General features: G+C 34.9%; 2 protein-coding genes and 1 long non-coding RNA gene across 4 annotated transcripts; 2 read left to right on the top strand and 1 right to left on the bottom strand.

Moving 5' to 3' along the window:
- The first annotated feature begins 7,022 nt into the window (after positions 1–7,022).
- On the top strand, positions 7,023–13,583 carry LOC113085483 (major histocompatibility complex class I-related gene protein-like). 2 transcript variants are annotated; one of them, XM_026255160.1, is made up of 8 exons: positions 8,776–9,202; positions 9,276–9,591; positions 9,753–10,007; positions 10,153–10,428; positions 10,626–10,916; positions 11,039–11,164; positions 12,719–12,763; positions 12,962–13,583. In XM_026255160.1, the coding sequence occupies exons 3-8, from the start codon at positions 9,767–9,769 to the stop codon at positions 12,982–12,984; spliced, it is 1,002 nt and encodes a 333-aa protein (XP_026110945.1). In that variant the 5' UTR covers positions 8,776–9,202; positions 9,276–9,591; positions 9,753–9,766; the 3' UTR covers positions 12,985–13,583. The 2 variants fall into 2 exon arrangements, with proteins under 2 accessions (XP_026110944.1, XP_026110945.1); XM_026255159.1 differs by lacking the exons at positions 8,776–9,202; positions 9,276–9,591 and adding an exon at positions 7,023–7,102.
- Positions 7,987–9,187, bottom strand: LOC113085484 (uncharacterized). Its single transcript, XR_003284282.1, has 2 exons — positions 9,095–9,187; positions 7,987–8,777 (listed from the first exon to the last, which is right to left on the bottom strand). It is a non-coding gene; the product is annotated as an uncharacterized LOC113085484 (long non-coding RNA).
- A 3,265-nt stretch (positions 13,584–16,848) lies between the features above and the next one.
- LOC113085482 (major histocompatibility complex class I-related gene protein-like) lies at positions 16,849–22,791 on the top strand. Its single transcript, XM_026255157.1, has 7 exons — positions 16,849–16,961; positions 19,671–19,925; positions 20,071–20,346; positions 20,545–20,835; positions 20,963–21,088; positions 22,212–22,256; positions 22,434–22,791. The coding sequence occupies exons 1-7, from the start codon at positions 16,910–16,912 to the stop codon at positions 22,454–22,456; spliced, it is 1,068 nt and encodes a 355-aa protein (XP_026110942.1). The 5' UTR covers positions 16,849–16,909; the 3' UTR covers positions 22,457–22,791.
- The last annotated feature ends 2,782 nt before the right edge of the window (positions 22,792–25,573 follow it).

Raw genomic sequence — 25,573 nt, 5'->3', positions numbered from 1 at the left:
AGGGTGAAGGACGCAAATCATTCTCATCTGCCAACAAAAATAAGCGCAAAAGACCGCGCAAAGCAGTTACCCGGTGTGTTACATGACAGTGGGGGCAAATTATTTTGAGAGAGGGATGAGGATGACGAATTATAGGCTAGCGTTAGAGGCTACACAGTTAGTTTTCATTTTCACATTTTTTTGTTACAAAATAGTACCAAAACCTTACAGTTAGTATGTAAAATAGTTTACATTGCAGTAAGAGATTGCACTTTGCAATTCCTGTAAAACAGCATTTGTATATTTGTGTGTATATTTTATTTGTATTCATTTTTACAGAAGTTTTTGAATATTCCTTTTGTAAAGCTGGAGAACTTGTTTGACTCAATGTTTTGTAAGTTTGATCCATGTGTTAATTAAGGTCTGAAATAAAACAGAATGAGAACTTAAATATTATGTGATTTAGTATGCTTGCTTATCATAGGAAGTCATAAGAAATGACTCATTACAGTAAGGTAGTAGCCTAGTGAGAACAGGGTGTTGGGGGGGGGGTCACCTTTTTTTCTCTTTTTCATCAAACCGCAGTTTTTGCAAGTTCCCGCAATTTCATCGCATAAGATTGCAAAAATATCCCGCATATTCCATCGCATTTTTTAAGAAAACCTGCCGCAAAATCAAGGATTTTTGCCCGCAACAATCACAAAAATAATCCGCATTTTTCTGGAGGGACTGACTTGTAAAACAACAACCAGGAATTTGCAGCTTTCTTGTAAGCATATCACTAATGGCACTAAGATAACAATTGATTAATGCATTAAATCCAAAGGCCAAATTCTAAATTAACAATGAACCATGAGTAAACACTTCAACGAATATAAATACACTGACTTACAAGATTTGCGGGATGGGTGAAAATGTTTTCTTGTAGGCCTATTTTATTTTATGTACTTTATGAAAAATGTATTCTTAAACTCAGTGGCGGCTCCAGACAATTTTGATTGGGGGGGCAATGGGGGGCTCCTGGTCTTTTCAAGGGGGATCTCATGAAAACCAACAAAAAATACAGTGGACATGGCTAATAACTGCATATTTCTGCTACTAAACAACAAAAACACCTTTGCAATGTAAACAAATGACAGGCTACATTTGTTATTCATATCCTTCACACTGCACTTTTATGTCAGGTATATTATGCATTTTTATTGACATTGATATTTTTACATTTATTTCCAGATAGATATTACTGAGTTTACAGGCTAAAGTGGTCTTGCTGTTGTAAAAACTGTTGCTATTGTAGAAAAAATATTTGCATCACATTTAAAATCTGAATTGTTTTTATTTTTATAATGATAATTCAGTGAATGAGAAAATCTGAATAAGCCTTACCAGTGTTGTGATAATTATTTTTACGTGTTAAAAATAAATAAGTACTGTAATATAATAAATGTTTATTCAAATAACATAAAAAAGACCAGACCCCTCGATGCCTGTGAAACTTTTCTCCCTCAAACAGCACGCTAGCGTTACTCTACACTACAGGCTACACACAGCAATATAAACAACGTATCTGCATGTTCTCACATCAAATCGTTCTTGTAAAATAATAATAAGTAAATAAACACCAAAATCACTTCGCTGAGAATGAAACACCACTTACCAGCTGCCACGATGTTGAAAATATCCTCTAGCAATTAAAAAATGCGCGTGCAGCATGAGGAATCTTCCCGGTTGGATGAGGTCGTAGTCAGGTGAACGGTCATCATGTTGGTCATTTTATTTACGGCTAAATTATTATTAATAAATTGTACTAATATTATGATTGGGCGTGGGCAGGCATTCACAAAAGTTTATGTTATTACAAAAAAAAATTGAGGAAATTTTGCTTTGACAAAAGGGCACTTAAGGGGCAAAGGAGCAGGTGCTCAAGTGAACCGGTTCTTTCGGACAATTCGATCAAATAAACCAGCTGAAAAAAAAAATGGTTCACCGGTTCTTTTGCGCTCGATGTAATGCCGTCATTGGCGATGATTGCCCTTCATTCAAGCCTTTGGTTTACCCGCGCTTATAACATTAGCACAGAATCAGTTTAGAATCAATCACCAAAAGAATCAGTTCGGTTCAGATGCGCCCCCCAAGACCCCCCCTGGCGCCGCCGGTGCTTAAACTCAGTGCTTTAAGTGGCCCAAAAGAGGTGCCGGTACTCTATTATAGCATATATATATATATAGTGTTTTTTATAATTGTGTGCATCACTGTCCTCCTCGCAGCTGCAGCAACTTGCGCTCTCTTCATCGAGCTTTAAAACAAAAAGGGGATAAAACGGTCGTATTGTCTTTGTGCATATAGATTATTTCGATAAATGAATATCTAAATTCGTGCCTAGCCGCCCACGGTATTTTGCCTGAAAGAGCTACTGCATTACTTCATTATAGTTTGCGTCTGACCTGCAGCGATAAGGCGGGGTGTCAGCCAGCGAGTCATCTGATTTTGACCGTTTTTTTGTAGTACTCAGAATCTGAAGCCAGGAGAACATATTAAGTGTTGTTCACTGTATTTGAATTTTTGTGCGCGTTTCACGAATTCTCTCCGGCCACGTTAAGTTGTTACTGACTCGACAAAAGCAACGCATGCGCTTCTCACTTGTAAAAGTCATGGGTGTGTGGGTGATGTAGTGGTCTCTGCTCTCGGTGGGATGAATTAGGAAGCTTACATTGTGAAGGGGCGCTCTGAAAAACGGCAGCACTCACTGGCAAAGGATTAAAACCTCTATTAAAACAGATGTCCAAATGAGCGTACCGGTACGCTAAAAGCACGTTCCTGGCGCACGGAGAGATGGCGGTACGCTCAAGAGTTATATTTGGAAGTGGCGGTACTGAGTACCGGTGCGTACCGGCCCACTTAAAGCACTGCTTAAACTTCATTCGAATGCTGTCTACAGAATGCTCGAATGCTGTCGCGTGCAGTAGCCTGCAGGACTATAGTTAACACTTAAACCACCAGAGGTCACTGTATACTGTTGTTTATACTGTTGACTTTTGTTAAATATTGACCAAACGTTTAATTCAAATATCCACTTAATTTTTTATTGTTGGTCACCTAATTGCGATAGGAATGCTACAGCCTCTTTAATTTTTTTCAACAAAAACATGTTGACATCACAAGCCTTACCAAAATGAACCATGGTTTTATTATAATAAAACTGCTTAATTTTGTTTTAAATAAAATAACCACTTCTTTTACTTAATTGTGATGCTATTTTCCGGTTCACATAGTTTGCTTAAATCGTGTGGGGGCAAAAATAAAGTTTTGCATGAAGGATGTTGTTTACTTTGAGTGACCTTTTTATTCAAAACCATATTAATTGAAGTCCTGCATGTTCTCTGATTCAAAAGAGTAAAAATCAAGATTGGTTTGATCACATTTCCATGTAGATTCAATGTTAAATAAGTGCCTCAGTTTAAGTTGAGGAAATGTTGATTTTTATGACCATCTTGTTCTATTTTTCATCATTGAAATAACATTATTTGAGGGTGCAACCCTGATGAAAAATCAGGGTTAAACTTCAACCTTGAGTCATTCATTGATGCATTAACATTGACTAACATGTCTCATTTCAGTTTTAGTTTGGTTCTAGTTTTGTATGTATTCCAGTTTATATGTTCATGTAGCGTGGATGAAAATTAATTTACAGAGTAAATTGAATACGTTAAAAATTTGTTTGGGAAAAGTTGTGGGAAGTGTGGTGTTGGTGACGCTGAAGGCGAGTGACCGTGGTACTGTAGTTCCTTTAGAAGTTTAGCTTTTAAGTGAGGTCATAGAATAGACAGATAATCAACTTAAATTAAACATAAATTAATACTATAACCAATCATTAGTATTTAAAAATAATACAAATACTAATAATTTACCTGAGAGGAAGCTCTTATCCTTTACATCCATGAGCATTTGCTTTTAACTTTTATCCGAAATACTATAGTAATTAATGGTAAATACTGTAGTGTTTTTGAACCATACTATAGTAAAGTGTATTATACTGTATATATTATAGTATTTACAACCCTTTTTATTTAATACTACAACATACTGCAATATAACTATAGTGAACTGATAAACTGTAATAAATACTCTAGTATACTTTAGTTTTTACTTCTGTAAACTGTAGTGTATTGTAGTATAATATAAAATATAAACTTGGTACAGTATTGGGCAGAGTCATTTGTTTATATTAATAGCTTGTTATATTACCACAGCAACTGTAGAATTACCACAACAAATTAATTCAAGTACTTTAGTATGGTTCAAAAACACTATAGTATTTACTGTAAATTACTACAGTATTTTTTTCATGTGAGGGCTGTGTTTAGGGGTGGGGTTCTGGAATGGAATATAAAGTTTAAAAAATATTTTTTTCTATGGAAAGTCCCCATAAAACATGGAGACGTGTGTGTGTGTGTGTGTGTGTGTGTTGTTTTTATATTAACATTTGGAATTTAATTAAAATAAAACGGAAAAAATGCTTCTTTGTTTGCTTTTTTCTAATTTTTTTAGTTTAACAAATTGTTAAATATGTTAAACTAGAAAATTAAGAAAAAGAGATTTAACTAGGATATTGAAAAAAAAAGGTTAATTCGTCCAACAACAACAAAAAAAAAAAAATGGGGTGTGTGTGTGAGTGTTAGGGTGACCACCTGCTAATAAGCCCAAAGGGGGACAAGGTGTATGTTTCTGAGGGAAAATGTGGGACACTGCCTTGCCGAGCGTTGCCCCCACCCCATGGGCAGACTCACTAATAGTGGTTTACCCATTTCTAGCACATACCACCTTACATGGTATATTAATAATGCCCTATTCCCCTAAACATGTGTAATTGCTGATGTACGCTCATGACAGAATCGACAGATGCACTTCCACTTATGATTTACTTTAGCTATTTTATTTATTTTTCATTACAATTTATTCGATTTAAATAAATTATAATATAAAATTATAGGATTAAAATGAATTGTAGGTGCTCAACACCGCAGGAACAGTTAAAAAAAAAAATCTAAACTCACAACACCAGAGGTTCACGGAACGAGAAGGGGGAGAAATGATGGTGAACTTGCATGTTAGTAAAGGCAGGCGCATGAAAAAAAAAAAAACAGTTTGAAACAGGACACAACTTCTCTTTTTTAATTGATGATGGCGGTGCCTCACTTTCTCCATTTTTTCGAATTGGAAAGCGTGCCTCTAAAAGTTCCTTCCTAGTGTGCCTGGCATCCCAGATAGCATACATATCCAGGCCTCATCTGGGCCAACTATGGAACATCTGGCTCAGTTCTGGCAGCGGCAGAGGTTATATGGGCCATCTCTGACCCACACACATCAAGCCGGTTTTAGTTTGAGTTGTGGCATGCTGTTTATGGGCCAGATCTGGCCCGTGTGCAACAAACTGGCTTTAGTTTGAGTCGTGGCTTGCTGTGTGTGGGCCAGATCTTGCCCGTGTGTGACAAACCGGTTTTAGGTTGAGTTCTGGCTTGTTGTATGTGGGCCAGATATGGCCTATACCAGGTGACAAGATGTGCCATTTTCTGAAGACACGTCCTGGCAGATCACCTTTACTGGACGCCCATAATATTTCAGGACATGTAATATAAATACATACACACATTTATTTGACCTACACGGACCTGTTATGAAGCTGCAATGTTATTCATTTTTTTTTTACATTTTTGTACCATGTCCTCTGGTGTGACACCATGTCCTTTGAACTTTTTTGGAACCACTACAAATTTTTTATGCTTTGTTGTGCATTAATATGACACTCCTAAATTATATAATTTTTTTTATTAAAAAGTGCATTTTAAGCTACGTAATCCTAGAAAATTTTGCAAATGTGTCTTGCTTGCCACTAATGACAGGTTAGCTTGGAATTGCAAGGTCATTAATTGACAGAAAAGACTGAAACGTCCTTTGGTGTGATAAAGAAAAAAAAAAAAAGTCCTCCATTGTGACACCTCCATTGTGACACCATTCATTAAATTAAGCTCTAATCATCAAAAAAAAATTATGAATCTTTAGAATATATGAAAATTTCACTTTTTAATAAAAAAAGTAAAAAAAAAGAACTTTTTTCATGATATTCACATTTCTTCAAGATGCACCTTATACACACACACACACACACACACATACATACATGAGTGTTCGTAAAGCAACAATACAAAATTTTAAACTATAAAAATGCCACTTTGTCCCACTATTATGTGCAGGCCTGGCATTTTGCACTGGGCTATAGAACTACAAAATGAATTTTAAATTAGCAATATCATAATTGAATGACATTTTGAATTATGTAGTGATCTAATTCTATCCACCAAGCAATTGTATGTGAATGTGTGAGACTTATGGTCATGGTTATAGGGAAATAACAAGAACAAAGTGCAGTAAATGGTAAAACTGTTTGCAGTACAAACCAGTACGTTCATAATTAAGACAATACATTAAAAATAACATGGTAAGATACAGCAGTTTGCAACAGTAAACAGCAAAACAAGCTGTTTGTACAGCTAATATAGCTGGAATGACACCGCAAGCCAGATATGTGTTTGCGCTGTCATGACAACAAAGAAAAGGTTGACAACAACCTAGTCAGCAGTTCAACTGAGGGGTGAGTCTGTCAACAGTAGCGTGCTGAACTGTCAAGTAATGTTCGTTTGGGGCTCGAGGATATAGAGCGACCAACTTTTTTTGAGCAAGCATTGATTATGCGTGACACAGTCTCAATTTGTGGGACGCATGAATTGGGCTTGAAACGCTGTGCGCGCACGCGCTACGCGGGACAGGTGGTCACCCTAGTGTGTGTGTGTGTGTGTGTGTGTGTGTGTGTGTGTGTGTGTGTTTATATATATTCTTCAAGGAAAGAACAGATACCGTGACTGCATTACAACACGGTAGGTGGCGATATGCACACGTGATGCAACGCAGCAAAAAAAAAAAAAAAAAAAAAAAAAACACATAAAGTACAAAGGTGAAAGTAAAGGACAAGTACAAGGGTGAAAGGGAAGGACACGAGTTCGATAAACTGAGAAAATGTTCGTGATTGTTTTTTTCTTGTTGCCATGTTTAAAAGTCGTCAGTGCAGGTAAGTTGACCAATAAATGGTTTTCAATGAAATATTAAATCCTGTTGACAGATGAAGCCAGCACTTTCATGTGATGCATTGAGGGGAAAACATAAATCACACCCAGCTTTTTTATTTATGTATTTATTATTATTATTATTGTAATATACAAATGTAGAAACTTTTTTTGTGATAGCTGTTTAGGGGTCGGGTTATGGGATATAATATAGAATTTGTACTGTAGGCCTATAAAAATCAGTCGGTTTATGGAAAGTCCCTATAAAATATGGAAACACATGTGTGAATGTATGAATGCTTGTGTGTATGTGTATATTGCCAGGAAAGAGTAGGAATAAAAATGTAAAAGAGAATAAGAAGGGTGAATGGACGGACACGAGTTCAATAAATTGAGAAAATGTTTGTGCTGTTCCTGTTCAGGCCCGTAGCCAGCCATGAGGTCACCGAGGTCCAGACCTCAGTAAATTTTTCATGTTCTTAAATAAAATTTGTTCTCTGATTGGCTAATTTGCTGCTAGACTCCTCATATGAATGTCTGCATGTATAATTCACAATGTTTAGCGTCCGTGGTATGACAATGATCGCTGCGAGACGCTTCCAAAGTGAACCAGTCTTCAGAGAGTTGTAAACCCTGCTAACAACATTATATAACTGTTACATAACTGCAACGTAATCTGGTGACCAAAGTTTCGTCAAGTAACTGCGACGTCGTGTCAACGGATCGGGTCGGAGATCGGTAGTTGTGTGCTGGTAATCAGTTAGTCATTTTTTATGATTATTTTATGGGCGGACATGCAGTAGTTTAACCTAATTTATGTCTTCATATGCCCAAACTAATTTAAAGGCTGTTTGAGCTGCTGTGAATGATGAATACATACTCGAAATGAATTCAGTTAATTTATTAACAAACAAATATGAACAGTAATACACCCAGATTATTAATAAAAACATAGGATATACAGCGAAATATGAATGAAAGCATTCAGCCCATACAGAAGCACATGAAATATATTAATAATAAATACATTGCCATATATTTAAATATGTATATCATTCTGTAAGCATCCAGGTTCAAAACATTATGCACAAACATGCAAGTCTTCGTAGGCAATCAGCACGTTGCATTTATATATTTAAGAGCCATTATTAACCATGCACACAATTCATCAACTAATCACAAGCTCCCACAATAATTCATCAGCTAATCACACCCTTAACCAAACCACTAAAAATAATTCATCGAACATAATATGCAATAGCTTATGAGCAGATGTATTATAGCAAATCACCTATCATACAGCATTATGGCCAGTTCACACTGCCACAAAAACTATTTTAAATAATGCTTATTTTGTTTTGTTTGAACTGTGTTTAGCCTGTTGGAGTGTGGCAGGGTGAATTGGCTTTTAGGTGCTTTGGAAACCAAAAAAAGAAAAACGGTATATATATATGTGTAATGTTTAAGCAATTAACATTAAATTCTAAAATCTTAAGTAATTCTTACTTTCTCTATTCTTGCAATATTCAAGTGTTCATGTCCCTGAGTAATATCTGGATCCACCGAAGTCTGAAGAGAACACAATATGCTAGTAGACAGCCATCCATATGAGAGAGAGGTCTGGTGTGGAGGGTGGATCTGGAACTGACTTCTCTTGATTATCTGTCTTCACAAACTGCCCTGAAATACAATTCAAACATTAACAATGATTGTACACATATGCATAAATGTGCACTGAAAACGCAATTTTTATGTACAGTGCTATACAATACACAAGGACACAAAGATGAGTCACGGCGACAAGGAGATGGGGAACCAGAAGACCGAAGTGGACCAGGAGCTACCAAGGACAATGGTGGATCCAGAGGGAAGGAGGCCAGTGCTCTGGTCTGGAGTCTGAGTCTGGAGGTGGAGATGGGGGATCCTCATACCAAGAGGGAGCTGGGGACTGGAAATCTGAGGAGATCTTAATGTCACATGATGTAGCAGCAGCTCACCCTTATTGGTGGGAGTTTGGACAGGGTTTCAATCCATTCCCTTGATCTCCACTCATCTTTGCTGGCTCACACACCTGGTCAGACGTAATGTCGGTCTCTGGCCCTGAGGTGATGCTAGTCACAGTTGTTTCTTTTACCACTGGCTTGTGTGTCACAGTGGGATTATGCTTTCCATCTGCAGTGGACTCTGGCGTTCACTCCCTGCAGCAGGCTGATGGCTGGCTGGGCTCTGGATCAGGAGTGGGACTGGTGATATCATCCACAGAACTCAACAGACCTGGGAGTATATACAGTATAATGAGGCTAATTAATGAGAGACAGCTGTAAATCAAAGGGATACTATGGAAACTATTATATTAATTAAATCAGTTTGTTTTGTTTGGTTCAGACAACTTCAAGTAACTGACCACAAGAGAACAGAAACTGAAAGAAATGCAACCAAAAGTCTGTCAACATGACAGCAGTGTGATAAGAGGAAATTAATCAGTGAATCAAATGTCAGTTATTCAAATGTCTTATAAAGCAAATAATTTATATAAATAAAATAATTTATTCTATTTCTATAGGACAACTCTGTTTCTTGAATGTATAGTTGTATATGTAGTGGTATAAATTCAGGCCACACTAATATTACATGTTTGTCCTTGTGTATCCACAGATTCTCACTCACTAATGACTTTTGCAACATATATAGCTGGACAAACACCATTTCCTGAGTTCAGTGCTGTGCTGATGTTGGATGATGTGCAAATAGCATATTATGACTCAAACACATGGAAACTTGTCTATCACTCTCACAGAGAATCAAAATACTATGACGAAGAGCAAAGCGATGCTAAAACTATATTTCGTGCTTTATATAATTACCTGCAAGGTTTGGAATCCCATTATAATGATCACTTCAATCACTCAGGTAAGTCCAAGCAACAAACTGATAAAGCCACATAATAAACATTTCATAACAAATGTAACTCTTGTTTGTTTATGCACACAGCATATAAAGCTTTTGACAGAGAAGTGGTAACAGCTACATGTTTCATTCATCCATTCTTCTACAGGTGTACGTGTTACTCAGAGACTTGCTGGATGTGAATTGTTGAACAATGATAAACCTGGTCCACTTCATATGTGGGATGGTTTTGGTGGACAAAACGCTGGGGAGTTCACCTTTGACATTGAAAAAAAGGCAGTCCAGAATAAACTGCTATCAAAAACATGGGACCAAGCAACACAGCTTCATGTAAAGTTCATGCATCAAAATGTTTATCATCCTATTTGCATTAAAACCTTGCGGAGGTTTCTGAACAAGGAAAAGAACAATGTGATGAGAAAAGGTGAGTGAGTCAACCTGATTAACCTATTCATAATTAAAAAAAAGAACACTATCAACAAATATGGACCAGACAGCTGTGCTGACAGAAAGCATCAAATGCTTTTGAATGCTTTATGAATCATGATTATCATAAATGAATGACCGATGCTATGAACACAACAGTTTACCAACAGTAACACTTCTCAATCTTCTTTGTAGTGAAACCCAGAGTCAGACTCATGAAGAAGATGCTCCCAGACTCTCAAGGGCTTCAGATCAGCTGTCTGGCCACTGGTTTTTACCCCCGTCACATTAACCTGACCCTGTTCAGAGACGGTCAGCCTGTGGATGATGATCAGATCACAGGAGGAGAGATTCTGCCCAACGGAGATGGAACTTACCAGATGAGGAAGAGTTTGGTGATCAGTAAAGAAAAGCTACGTCAAGAACATAAATACAACTGCACAATGCAATGCCTCAATCTGGACAACAAACTGGACATTACATCTGGTACAAATATTTTGAGTGCAGGGACAACAAATGTTAAATTTAGTAAAAAATAAAAAGCATGAAAACAGATTTACCTGTTTGATTCAATAGTTTATAATGTCACTCATCTCAAAACGTTTCAGATGTGGATGAATCTGCTCCAGGATCCTTCAGTCTGTCTGTAGCGATCAGTGTGCTGGTGGTGTTCATGTGTGGGGCCTTTCTCATTATAACTGCACTCATCATATGGAAGAAGAGACGAGCTGCTGGTAAATGTTTTTTTTTTTTTTTTTGCATCTAATTTTCAAAGAAGAAAAGAAACCCAAATCTGTTCCTTTGTTTGATATTTCCGTAACGCTTTAGATTACAACCCGCAAAGAACTACGTTAGTTTACTGAATTTACGGTATACATTTCTGTAATTATAGTGTACCTATAAATAACCTACATTTAGGTATGGGGACCAATGTTACATTTGGGGAATAAAGGGGTAACAACCTGTAAAATCACAAATCATTTATACTGTAAGTATTTTGAAACTTAAGGGGCATCTTATCTAATATTACATGGTATGTATGGCATAAACTTATGTTTGGGATTGATTTAGAAAGACAATATACTTTTTATAATTTTATAGGGCTATTTTATTATATTATTTTATATTTTTTTATTTTATTTTATATTTTATAATTTTATAATTTATTTTAATATTTTATTTTTAACCATTCTGTTTCTTATTACTGAACAACAAAACTGGACAGCTAGTAAAATGAGTTAAGAGGTTTCTGCTATGATTAATAAATCTACTTACCTTATGAAAGCATATTCGTGGATCTCATCGGAGTCACACCAGCAACTTCCCAACACTTCTATCACCAAATAACTTTGCATGATATACCATCAAGGTTCAGTGCAGTTTAAAACAAGATTACTACTTTTCAGCTGTTTGCAGAAAAAAATACATAAAACAACATTTGTATTTCAGTGGATGTGATGTTTTTATAGCAAAAAAAAAAAAAAAGGAGAGGGTTTAATTTGGTGATAATATAATTACATTAAAAGTAGTGCAATTGTTTTCTCTGTAATTACTGTTGATACTGTTGATTCCTCCTGGTTCCACGTAGGTTAATTGGCTACAACAAATTGCTCTGGAATAATTGTTTATACAGTAAGTCATACTTACATAAGCCTAGTAAATGTCCTCACTTATATTTGTGGCTTCCATTATGACATGAATAACAGCTAGTTTATTAGCAGATATCTTTTTTCCAATACAGATCCCACAGTGGGTTGAAGTTGTCTTATAGTGATAACAAGGCCCCCGCCTATTTAGAGAAAAGATATGATTGGTCAATTTTTCTGTCATTCAAAATTACTCCCCCATTGATTTACTATTGCTTGGCCCTCATAGCTGGACCACCAATCACAGAGCTGCAAACACTAGGCGGAAACATTCATATACTGTACGTTATGGAGAAAATGGGCAGTGTTCATTAGCTTATTCACTGAATAGGCAGATTTGGAGAGGTTGTTTTTTTTTCAGAGAAATTGTATTTATTTTATTTAGATGATGTTTGTCAAATTATGAATATCTGAAATAAAATTATATATATAAAATACTATAATTTAAAAACATTTATTTACAAATTGTAAATATTGTTTTTACAGTAAGTTAAACCCAGATGGTTCCCAACTGGTAATTATAATTACCACAACTATATGAACAACTATAATTACAAAAAAGTTAGGCTGGTTGTGATCTAAAGTGTTACCGATATTTCTGTAGTGTTACTCTTATCATTAAACTACGTCATTCTTATTCAGGACGAGGATCTGAGACGACACAGAGTGATTATTCACTTGCTTCATGTGAGTACACCTTTTTATGGCGTAATTAAATTACGTCATAATATTTAATACAATTAAATATTTAAACGTAATATGTATTTATCAAAATTTAGATTTTAGATTAGGTTTATTTAAATTTTAAACTTTATACAGATGCACATTTTAACTCAAGAAACCTTCTAGAAATTAAACAAAAATATTTTTTTTTCTTGATTTCAGCTTCTGCCCCTGATGAAAAGTGAAGCAAGTCAAGACAATACATATGAAACGGCATTTGATTGGTGCATTACACTTGATGGATTTAATGACCAAGCGAAATTAGAGATAGAAAATTATAAATGAAAGTAATATAGATATGCAACCATAACAGATAATATGCAGAATGTAAAAATAAGCTTGTGTGACCTGAAATCATAATATTGTTAAAGAACTTTGTTCTTAGAATCAAAGGTTATTTGTTAACTTAGTGTTGATCCACTTATTCAAGCAATCAACATGATTAAGTACACTTTCAAATTTAAATTCACTCAACTGCATAGTTTGTTATAAAAATTACCTAAAGTTCAATAAACTTTAACACAATGACAAAAGCTTTTTGTTAACTAATCACCCTGCCATATCAGTGAGCACATATACACTTAAGTTAAACCTTCATATTTATTACAACATTACTGCCTGGTCTCATTGTTAATATGTAGGTATTTGTACGTAATGTTTACAGGCACAAACCGTACATTTGTGGATTTTTTTATTGATTCTGAATTGTACTATTTGAAAATTAAAAAATTGCCATGGAACTAGTTAAAGGGTTAGTTCACCCAAAAATGAAAATTATGTCATTAATAACTCACCCTCATGCACAGCAAAATCTCCAGTGTTGAAATCCCAGTGTTAAGGACTTTCAGAGTAAAGAGTTAAAGTTGTGGCGTTGAATTTCAAACGATTAACACTAGCTAGTGTAAACAGCCCCCTCTTGTGGTGTAAAAACGGACCGTAAGCCTTAAAGGGTTAGTTCGCTCAAAAATGAAAATTATGTCATTAATAACTAACTCTTATGCTGTTCCAAACATGTGAGACCTCCTTTTATCTTCGGAACACAGTTTAAGATATTTTAGATTTAGTCCGAGAGCTCTCAGTCCCTCCATTGAAGCTGTGTTAACAGTCTACTGTTCACGTCCAGAAAGGTAAGAATAACATCATCAAAGTAGTCCATGTGACATCAGAGGGTCCGTTGGAATTTTTTGAAGCATCGAAAATACATTTTGGTCCAAAAATAGCAAAAACGACGACTTTATTCAGCATTGTCTTCTCTTCCGTGTCTGTGTGAGAGAGAGAGTTCAAATCAAAGTAGTCTGGATATTCACCAAATCGAACTGAATCGTTTTAAACGGTTCGCATCTCTAATACGCATTAATCCACAAATGACTTAAGATGTTAACTTTTTAATGTGGCTGACACTCCCTCTGAGTTCAAACAAACCAATATCCCGGAGTAATGCATACACTCAAACAGTACACTGACTGAACTGCTGTGATGAACACCGAGCCGAGCCAGATAACAAACAATAGACTGACTCGTTCACGAGTGAAGAACCGGTTGCATCGGTGTTCGGATCACCAGTAGTTCTTTCTGACAGTTCGATTCAATAAACCGGTTGAAGAAAACAGTTCACCAGTTCTGCTTGGGGCCCCCCAATAATTATTATTATTTATTATTATTTTTATTTTATTTTTACAATTAAATAACTTAATCAAGTGATATAAATGAATGAATGAATAATGAACGAATAAATGAATAATTCAAGACAAAAAAAAAAAAAACGTATTTACCAACAACTGCTGCTGTGTCTGAGTCATGCGCAATTGTGCATAGACACCTCGCGTGCATTGACAATTCGCGCCGGCGCGTAAGTGCGCATCACTGTAATAAATGATAAGCCATATCACAAAAAGGATGTATTCCTCTGGTGCTGAAAAGAGAAAGAAGAAAATGACATACTGTTGTTGGCTTGTCGTTGGACGTTCGAGAGTCTCAAATTTAGGGACCATCTCTAAAGTTACATGCGATATTGTTATACACTTTTCTAACGTCAGTAGCATTTGAGGAGAATGACTTACAGTCATAAAAACAACTGTAATTGTTCATCTAGGTGTCAGCTATAATGCACAGTTGAATATAATGTTGAATATTTATTAAAATAAACTGTAAAGTGTATGTAAATTATGCAACTTTTTCACATGGGCTCAAAGGCAAATTTGAAGCTCAGTAGCATTTGAGGAGAAAGACTTGCAGTCACCTTATACATTTTTAATATATATTAAAATAAATTATAAATAATTTAGGTAAAAACTAGGCCCGTTTATCACTTTCAGGCACATTCCTGTTAAAGTTTTTTTTTTTTCAGGTTCCCTTATGAACATGACCCATGGTTTTATCAATAACTCCACAAATCATCGTTCTTGTAGCCATGGCAACTGCAAATTAACCATGGTTTTGTTACTTCAAATAATAATTTACAAAGAAGTATTAATATACTGTAATATTTGTTGTTGTTGTTGTTGTTGTTGTTGTTGTTGTTGTTGTTGTTGTTGTTGTTGTTGTTGTTGTTGTTGCTGCTGCTGCTATAAAAACAGACCTAAGCCATCAATAGCCTTTAAATTGACTTCTTATAAATTATTGCATTATATTAAAAAAAATATTAGGCAATAATGATTGATTAATAATAACACTTTTAAAATACATATTGTAGGCACATACAAAATAAACAATTTATGTACATGTTATTACAAATGCCTGCACAGGGAGCCAAATGCCATGTAATTCCTGCTATTACATTTTTGCTATAGATGACACAGGCTTTATAATTTCTTCAACAAAAACGTGCATATCACAACCCTTACAAAAAATAAACCATGGTTTTATCATAGTAAAACTGCTTGATTTCCCATTGCATGATTTCTGAATTCTTAAGACTATGAAATAAATTAGTCATAATAAAGTTATAACCATAGGTAAATGTTGAATGGTACAATTGTAATTAGTAAATAATACAATTTATTCTTTTACTTTTGTATTTGATTAAAGTTCTATTTTCACCCCTATAGTAAGTGTTTTTTTCCATCATCATATTTGAGGAAGGGGGGCAGAACAATACAATCCCGCTGTCCCAATGTCATCAGTGACTTTGCCTCCTGAAAAGCTAGGAAGGAACAATTCTGAGGTCATTGATGTACAATTGTCGTTGTATCCTAGCTGTTCTTATGTTTGCTTTCATTATGTAAGTTTTTAATTATTTGTAGCATTATATTTTTTATTATATTAATGTTTGTCTATTTTTGGTTTCATTTAAAAGATTGCACATTTAATGTACATTTGCATTTGGACATTTGCAAATTATTTATTTCATGTTTTGTGACAGTTTGTATTCAGAAGTTTAAGAGTGTTATGTTAATGTTAAGTATTGATTTTTATTTATTTATTTTGTATTAATACATAACCTCACTGTATTCATTTATAATGTAACATTATAGTGTGACATTTGTGTCAATGATCTTGAAGCACAGGTGACTCCGCATGGTGGGAGGGGGGCCCCCAAATCAAATTCTGCTTAGGGCCCCCAAGAGGATCGGGCCGGCACTGAAAAGTTCCTTCCTAGTGTGCCTGGTATGCACGTGTTCGCGCTGTCATGACAACAAAGAAAAAGTTGACAACAACCTAGTCAGCAGTTCAACTGAGGGGTGGGTGTGGCAACAGTAGCGTGCTGAACTGTCAAGTAATGTTCGTTTGGGGCTCGAGGATACAGAGCGACCAAATTTTTTGAAGCAAGCATTGATTATGCGTGACACAGTCTCAATTTGTGGGACGCATGAATTGGGCTTGAAACGCTGTGCGCGCACGCGCTACGCGGGACGGGTGGTCACCCTAGTGTGTGTGTGTGTGTGTGTGTGTGTGTGTTTACATATATTCTGCAAGGAAAGAATAGAGAAAATACGAAATCGATCTTAAACCGTGACTGCATTACAACACGGTAGGTGGCGATATGCACACGTGATGCAACGCAGCAAAAAAAAAAAAAAAAAAAAAAAAAAAAACACAAGGTACAAAGGTGAAAGTAAAGGACAATTACAAGGGTGAAAGGGAAGGACACGAGTTCGATAAACTAAGAAAATGTTCGTGCTTGTTTTGTTCTTGTTGCCATGTTTAAAAGTCGTCAGTGCAGGTAAGTTGACCAACAAATGGTTTTCAATGAAATATTAAAATCCTGTTGACAGATGAAGCCAGCACTTTCATGTGATGCATTGACGGGAAAACATAAATCACACCTAGCTTTTTTATTTATGTATTTATTATTATTATTATTGTAATATACAAATGTAGAAACTTTTTTTGTGATAGCTGTGTTTAGGGGTCGGGTTATGGGATATAATATAGAATTTGTACTGTAGGCCTATAAAAATCAGTCGGTCTATGGAAAGTCCCTATAAAATATGGAAACACATGTGTGAATGTATGAATGCTTGTGTGTATGTGTATATTGTCAGGAAAGAGTAGGAATAAAAACGTAAAAGAGAATAAGAAGGGTGAATGGACGGACACGAGTTCAATAAATTGAGAAAATGTTTGTGCTGTTCCTGTTCAGGCCCGTAGCCAGCCATGAGGTCACCGAGGTCCGGACCTCAGTAAATTTTTCATGTTTTTAAATAAAATTTGTTCTCTGATTGGCTAATTTGCTGCTAGACTCCTCATATGAATGTCTGCATGTATAATTCACAATGTTTAGCGTCCGTGGTATGACAATGATCGCTGCGAGACGCTTCAGAAGTGAACGAGTCTTCAGAGAGTTGTAAACCCTGCTAACAACATTGCATAACTGTTACATAACTGCAACGTAATCTGGTGACCAAAGTTTCGTCATGGCGACGTGCGTGACGTCGCCAGTAAGTAACTGCGACGTCGTGTCAACGGATCGGGTCGGGGATCGGTAGTTGTGTGCTGGTAATCAGTTGGTCATTTTTTATAATTATTTTATGGGCGGACATGCAGTAGTTTAACCTAATTTATGTCCTCATATGCCCAAACTAATTTAAAGGCTGTTTGAGCTGCTGTGAATGATGAATACATACTCGAAATGAATTCAGTTAATTTATTAACAAACAAATATGAACAGTAATACACCCAGATTATTAATAAAAACATAGGATATACAGCGAAATATGAATGAAAGCATTCAGCCCATACAGAAGCACATGAAATATATTAATAATAAATACATTGCCATATATTTAAATATGTATATCATTCTTTAAGCATCCAGGGTCAAAACATTATGCACAAACATGCAAGTCTTCCTAGGAAATCAGCACATTGCATTTATATATTTAAGAGCCATTATTAACCATGCACACAATTCATCAACTAATCACAAGCTCCCACAATAATTCATCAGCTAATCACACCCTTAACCAAACCACTAAAAATAATTCATCGAACATAATATGTAATAGCTTATGAGCAGATGTATTATAGCAAATCAAGTTTAATGAATCTCACACCTATCATACAGCATTATGACCAGTTCACACTGCCACAAAAACTATTTTAAATAATGCTTATTTTGTTTTGTTTGAGCTGTGTTTAGCCTGTTGGAGTGTGGCAGGGTGAATTGGCTTTTAGGTGCTTTGGAAACCAAAAAAAGAAAAACGGTATATATATATATGTGTAATGTTTAAGCAATTAACATTAAATTCTAAAATCTTAAGTAATTCTTACTTTCTCTATTCTTGCAATATTCAAGTGTTCATGTCCCTGAGTAATATCTGGATCCACCGAAGTCTGAAGAGAACACAATATGCTAGTAGACAGCCATCCATATGAGAGAGAGGTCTGGTGTGGAGGGTGGATCTGGAACTGACTTCTCTTGATTATCTGTCTTCACAAACTGCCCTGAAATACAATTCAAACATTAACAATGATTGTACACATATGCATAAATGTGCACTGAAAACGCAATTTTTATGTACAGTGCTATACAATACACAAGGACACAAAGATGAGTCACGGCGACAAGGAGATGGGGAACCAGAAGACCGAAGTGGACCAGGAGCTACCAAGGACAATGGTGGATCCAGAGGGAAGGAGGCCAGTGCTCTGGTCTGGAGTCTGAGTCTGGAGGTGGAGATGGGGGATCCTCATACCAAGAGGGAGCTGGGGACTGGAAATCTGAGGAGATCTTAATGTCACATGATGTAGCAGCAGCTCACCCTTATTGGTGGGAGTTTGGACAGGGTTTCAATCCATTCCCTTGATCTCCACTCATCTTTGCTGGCTCACACACCTGGTCAGACGTAATGTCAGGCTCTGGCCCCGGGGTGATGCTAGTCACAGTTGTTTCTTTTACCACTGGCTTGTGTGTCACAGTGGGATTATGCTTTCCATCTGCAGTGGACTCTGGCGTTCACTCCCTGCAGCAGGCTGATGGTTGGCTGAGCTCTGGATCAGGAGTGGGACTGGTGATATCATCCACAGAACTCAACAGACCTGGGAGTATATACAGTATAATGAGGCTAATGAATGAGAGACAGCTGTAAATCAAAGGGAAACTATGGAAACTATTTTATTATTTAAATCAGTTTGTTTTGTTTGGTTCAGACAACTTCAAGTAACTGACCACAAGAGAACAGAAACTGAAAGAAATGCAACCAAAAGTCTGTCAACATGACAGCAGTGTGATAAGAGGAAATTAATCAGTGAATCAAATGTCAGTTATTCAAATGTCTTATAAAGCAAATAATTTATATAAATAAAATAATTTATTCTATTTCTATAGGACAACTCTTCTTTAGGTGTGATTAGGGATGTATAGTTGTATATGTAGTGGTATAAATTCAGGCCACACTAACATTATTTGTTTGTCCTTGTGTATCCACAGATTCTCACTCACTAATGACTTTTGCAACATATATAGCTGGACAAACACCATTTCCTGAGTTCAGTGCTGTGCTGATGTTGGATGATGTGCAAATAGCATATTATGACTCAAACACATGGAAACTTGTCTATCACTATCACAGAGAATCAAAATACTATGACGAAGAGCAAAGCGATGCTAAAACTATATTTCGTGCTTTATATAATTACCTGCAAGGTTTGGAATCCCATTATAATGATCACTTCAATCACTCAGGTAAGTCCAAGCAACAAACTGATAAAGCCACATAATAAACATTTCATAACAAATGTAACTCTTGTTAGTTTATGCACACAGCATATAAAGCTTTTGACAGAGAAGTGGTAACAGCTACATGTTTCATTCATCCATTCTGCTACAGGTGTACGTGTTACTCAGAGACTTGCTGGATGTGAATTGTTGAACAATGATAAACCTGGTCCACTTCATATGTGGGATGGTTTTGGTGGACAAAACGCTGGGGAGTTCACCTTTGACATTGAAAAAAAGGCAGTCCAGAATAAACTGCTATCAAAAACATGGGACCAAGCAACACAGCTTCATGTAAAGTTCATGCATCAAAATGTTTATCATCCTATTTGCATTAAAACCTTGCGGAGGTTTCTGAACAAGGAAAAGAACAATGTGATGAGAAAAGGTGAGTGAGTCAACCTGATTAACCTATTCATAATTAAAAAAAAAGAACACTATCAACAGATATGGACCAGACAGCTGTGCTGACAGAAAGCATCAAATGCTTTTGAATGCTTTATGAATCATGATTATCATAAATGAATGACCGATGCTATGAACACAACAGTTTACCAACAGTAACACTTCTCAATCTTCTTTGTAGTGAAACCCAGAGTCAGACTCATGAAGAAGATGCTCCCAGACTCTCAAGGGCTTCAGATCAGCTGTCTGGCCACTGGTTTTTACCCCCGTCACATTAACCTGACCCTGTTCATGGACGGTCAGCCTGTGGATGATGATCAGATCACAGGAGGAGAGATTCTGCCCAACGGAGATGGAACTTACCAGATGAGGAAGAGTTTGGTGATCAGTAAAGAAAAGCTACGTCAAGAACATAAATACAACTGCACAATGCAACGCCTCAATCTGGACAACAAACTGGACATTACATCTGGTACAAATATTTTGAGTGCAGGGACAACAAATGTTAAATTTAGTAAAAAATAAATAACATGAAAACAGATTTACCTGTTTGATTCAATAGTTTATTATCAAATGTCACTCATCTCAAAACTTTTCAGATGTGGATGAATCTGCTCCAGGATCCATCAGTCTGTCTGTAGCGATCAGTGTGCTGGTGGTGTTCATGTGTGGGGCTGTTCTCATTATAACGGCACTCATCATATGGAAGAAGAGACGAGCTACAGGTATGTTTTTTGTTTGTTTTGTTTTTTTGCATCTAATTTTCAAAGAAGAAAAGAAACCCAAATCTGTTCCTTTGTTTGATAAAAATGAGTTAATGAGTTTCTGCTATGATCCTACTTACCTTATGAAAGCATATTTGTGGATCTCATCGGAGTCACACCAGCAACTTCCCAACACTTCTATCACCAAATAACTTTGCATGATTACCATCAAAGTTCAGTTCAGTTTAAAACAAGCTTACTACTTTTCAGCTGTTTGCAGAAAAAAATACATAATACAACATTTGTATTTCAGTGGATGTATACTGTGATGTTTTTATAGCAAAAAAAAAAGAAAAAAAAGAAGAGGGTTTAATTTGGTGATAAAATAATTACATTAAAAGTAGTGCAATTGTTTTCTCTGCAATTACTGTTGATACTGTTGATTCCTCCTGGTTCCACGTAGGTTAATTGGCTACAACAAATTGCTCTGGAATAATTGTTTATACAGTAAGTCATACTTACATAAGCCTAGTAAATGTCCTCACTTACGTTATTTGTGGCTTCCATTATGACATGAATAACAGCTAGTTTATCAGCAAATATCTTTTTTTTTCCAATACAGATCCCACAGTGGGTTGAACTTGTCTTATAGTGATAACAAGGCCCCCGCCTATTTAGAGAAAAGATATGATTGGTCAATTTTTCTGTCATTCAAAATTACTCCCCCATTGATTTACTATTGCTTGGCCCTCATAGCTGGACCACCAATCACAGAGCTGCAAACACTAGGCGGAAACATTCATATACTGTACTTTATGGAGAAAATGGGCAGTGTTCATTAGCTTATTCACTGAAAAGGCAGATTTGGAGAGGTTGTTTTTTTTTTCAGAGAAATTGTATTTATTTTATTTAGATGATGTTTGTCAAATTATGAATAGCTGAAATAAAATTATATATATAAAATACTATAATTTAAAAACATTTATTTACAAATTGTAAATATCGTTTTTACAATAAGTTAAACCCTGATGGTTCCCAACTAGTACACATTAGTTACAAAAAAGTTACGCTGGTTATAATCTAAAGTGTTACCGATATTTCTGTAGTGATGCTCTTATCATTAAACTATGTCATTCTTATTCAGGAAAAGGATCTGAGAAAACACAGAGTGATTATTCACTTGCTTCATGTGAGTACACCTTTTAATGATGTATTTACAATTAAATATTTAAAAGTAATATGTATTTAGCAACATTTAGATTTTAGATTAGGTTTATTTAAATTTCAAACTTTAAACAGATGCACATTTTAATTCAAGAAACCTTCTAGAAATTAAACAAACATTTTTTTTTCTTCTTGATTTCAGCTTCTGCCTCTGATGAAAAGTGAAGCAATTCAAGACAATACATATAAAACAGCATTTGATTGGTGCATTACACTTGGTGGATTTAATGACCAAGCGAAATTAGAGTAAAATTATAAATGAAAGTAATATAGATATGCAACAATAAAAGATAATATACAGAATGTAAAAATAAGCTTGTGTGACCTGAAATCATAATATTGTTAAAGAACATAATTTTATTACTAGTACATGCTGATTTGTTTAATTATTGTGTTATATTTCTGTATTCTATACATGCATAACAATAACAACATTTATGTATGTATGTGTTGGTCTAAAAAAAAGAAGTTGTTTCCTGGTTGCCTTAACATTTTTATTAATTGAATCTAAGAATTTAAGTTGATTTTGTTGTGTCAACTAATATTTTGTTCTTATAATTAAAGGTTATTTTTTTACTTAATGTTGTTTTGTTGTCATAACTTTGGATTAAATAATGTATCCACTTATTCAAGCAATCAACATGATTAAGTAAACTTTCAAATTTAAATTCACCCAACTGCATAGTTTGTTATAAAAATTACCAATAAACTTTAACACAATGACAAAAGCTTTTTGTTAACTAATCACCCTGCCATATCAGTGAGCACATATACACTTAAGTTAAACCTTCATATTTATTACAACATTTCAGCCTGGTCTCATTGTTAATATGTAGGTATTTGTACGTAATGTTTACAGGCACAAACCAGACATTTTTGTATGTTTTTATTGATGCTGAATCGTACTATTTGAAAATTAAAAAGTTGCCGTGGAACTAGTTAATATATTTTATACTGATTTTAAGAAAATTATTAACTGGTGTCTATCAATCAAATTGGAAAAATAAAATAAATCAGTTATTTTATTTTTCCAATATGTTAAACTAGAAAATTAAGAAAAAGTGATTTAACTAGGATATTACACACACACACACACACACACACACACGCACACACACGCACACAAAAAACGTTTCATTCGTCCAATTAAAAAAAGTGGGTTGTGTGTGTGTGTGTGTGTGTGTGTGTGTGTGTGTGTGGTGAGTGTGTATGGCAAGCTTAATTAACTTTTATTCATTCGCAGGATATGTATTCTTGATATCAACAATTCAATTTTCACTATTAACAATGTTAATTCTTGATATTAGTAATTTTATTTTCACTAGTTAAATGTCACCATAGCTTTCCATTCAAATTTAATTGTTGAAATCAAGAATTGCTTTCTTACTAGTTTAAATTCTGATTTCACATATCAGAAATACAATTCTTACTAGTAAAGACCTTTATTTTTGATATCAGTAATCACATGGTTACTAGTACAGACGTTTATTGTTGATATAAGCAATTTAATTGTTACTAGTGACAATGTTCACTTCTGATATCATGAAAGTAATTGTTACTAGTAAGAAAGCCATTTTAGATATCAGAAATTATTTTTCAGATATCAAAAATAACATTTGTAACGTTGAAATACATTTACTGATATCAAGAATTAACATTTCAACTAGTAACAACTAAATTGTTGATATCAAGAATTCACATTTTTACTAGTAACAAAGTAATTATTGATATCAACAAAGGCAGTTGATATCTGAAATTGTCCTTGCAACTAGTGAAAATAGAATTACTGATATCTTAAATAACATTTTAACTAGTAAAAAAATACTTTTACAGATATGTAGAAATGCCATTTTTAAATGTAAGAATAGCTATGGTAATGAGATCATGAATATTAATGAGATTTTCGACACTCCTCCCTTTTCAGCATTGGCCAAAGATGGCAGAAGAACGTCCACGTGCAGAAACGGCTCCTCCTTTATTTATTTGTTTTGTCAGTGAAACTTGAAAATTATATTATGGCTGGATTCATTTTTTAAATTTTGGTTAATTGTAAAAAAAAAAAAAAAAAAGTACATTTATGCTGTTTCTTTTTATTTGCCACCAAGTCCTTGGAACCAGGCATTAATTTAGTTTAAAAAATAACTTAATGTTGCTTTTTCAGGTGTTTATTATTGGTTTTATTACACTTTCTTCTAATACATCAAATAAAAATACAACTAAAATAAAAATATATAACAGATAATAATAAAAAACTAAGAGTAAAGTTTGGTTTCTATTATAGAAACAAAGGATGTTTCTCTTTTAGTACAAGAAAAACACTTATACAAACAACATTTATGTCAATGCTGGATTATGGTGATATTTTATATATGCATGCAAACAAAGCTTCTTTGAAAATGCTGGAGTCAATATATCATGCAGCACCAAGATTTTTGATTAATTCCAATTTTCGTACTCATCATTGCAACTTGTATGAGAGTGTTGGTTGGCCATCTTTGAACAATCGCAGGCTGGAACACTGGTATATTTTTCTTTTTAAGGCCATACTTGGTAAACTGCCTCCTTACTTATGTATGATATCCCACGAACGCGAACTGTCTTAGGTGAAAGTGCTTTTAAAGTTTTTGCACCTTTCTTGGTATAAATTGCAGAATAAGCTAAAATTTGACTATTTACCGACAATGACACAGTTTAAAATGAGGATAAAGAACTATGTGAGTACTAAATGCACATGTGCTGTTACTGAGTCCTGCTGGTGAATATGTTGAGATGATGTTTAAATTGCCAAAATGTCTTTTTCTGTTAAATGTTTGTATATGTATTTTTAAAATGGAACTATTATTCTGCCGTCTTGGCCAGGATTCCCTTGAAAAAGAGATTCTGAATCTCAATGGGATTATTTCCTGGTAAAATAAAGGTAAATAAAATAAAATGCATCTTACAAACGGTTTACTGGACTTTTTTATTTCGGAATATCATTGGCTACATGAATGAGTCGTGTGCTAATAGGAATTATTTTTATATAACATGTTGTCCGGTTCTTGAAGCATCGGTGGACAAGAGGAATGGTAAATAAATGAACACTGTTATACAAGCTATATACTCACTACTTTACAATGTAGCAAAGAATCATTTATTCAGTGTCGACATATGAAAATGTTTAACATAACATAGCCAAAAATGTGAGAAATGTATCGCCCAATGGTCAGCATAAGCAGTAATTTAAGATCCTACAAACAAAGAATGTTTTTTGAACATGTAAGAATTAAGTTACTTGATATC

Source organism: Carassius auratus, unplaced genomic scaffold (assembly GCF_003368295.1).
Source record: "Carassius auratus strain Wakin unplaced genomic scaffold, ASM336829v1 scaf_tig00041669, whole genome shotgun sequence".
Taxonomy (NCBI): domain Eukaryota; kingdom Metazoa; phylum Chordata; class Actinopteri; order Cypriniformes; family Cyprinidae; genus Carassius; species Carassius auratus.
Note: the sequence above shows the minus strand (reverse complement) of the source record. Positions and strands in the feature narration are given on the sequence as shown.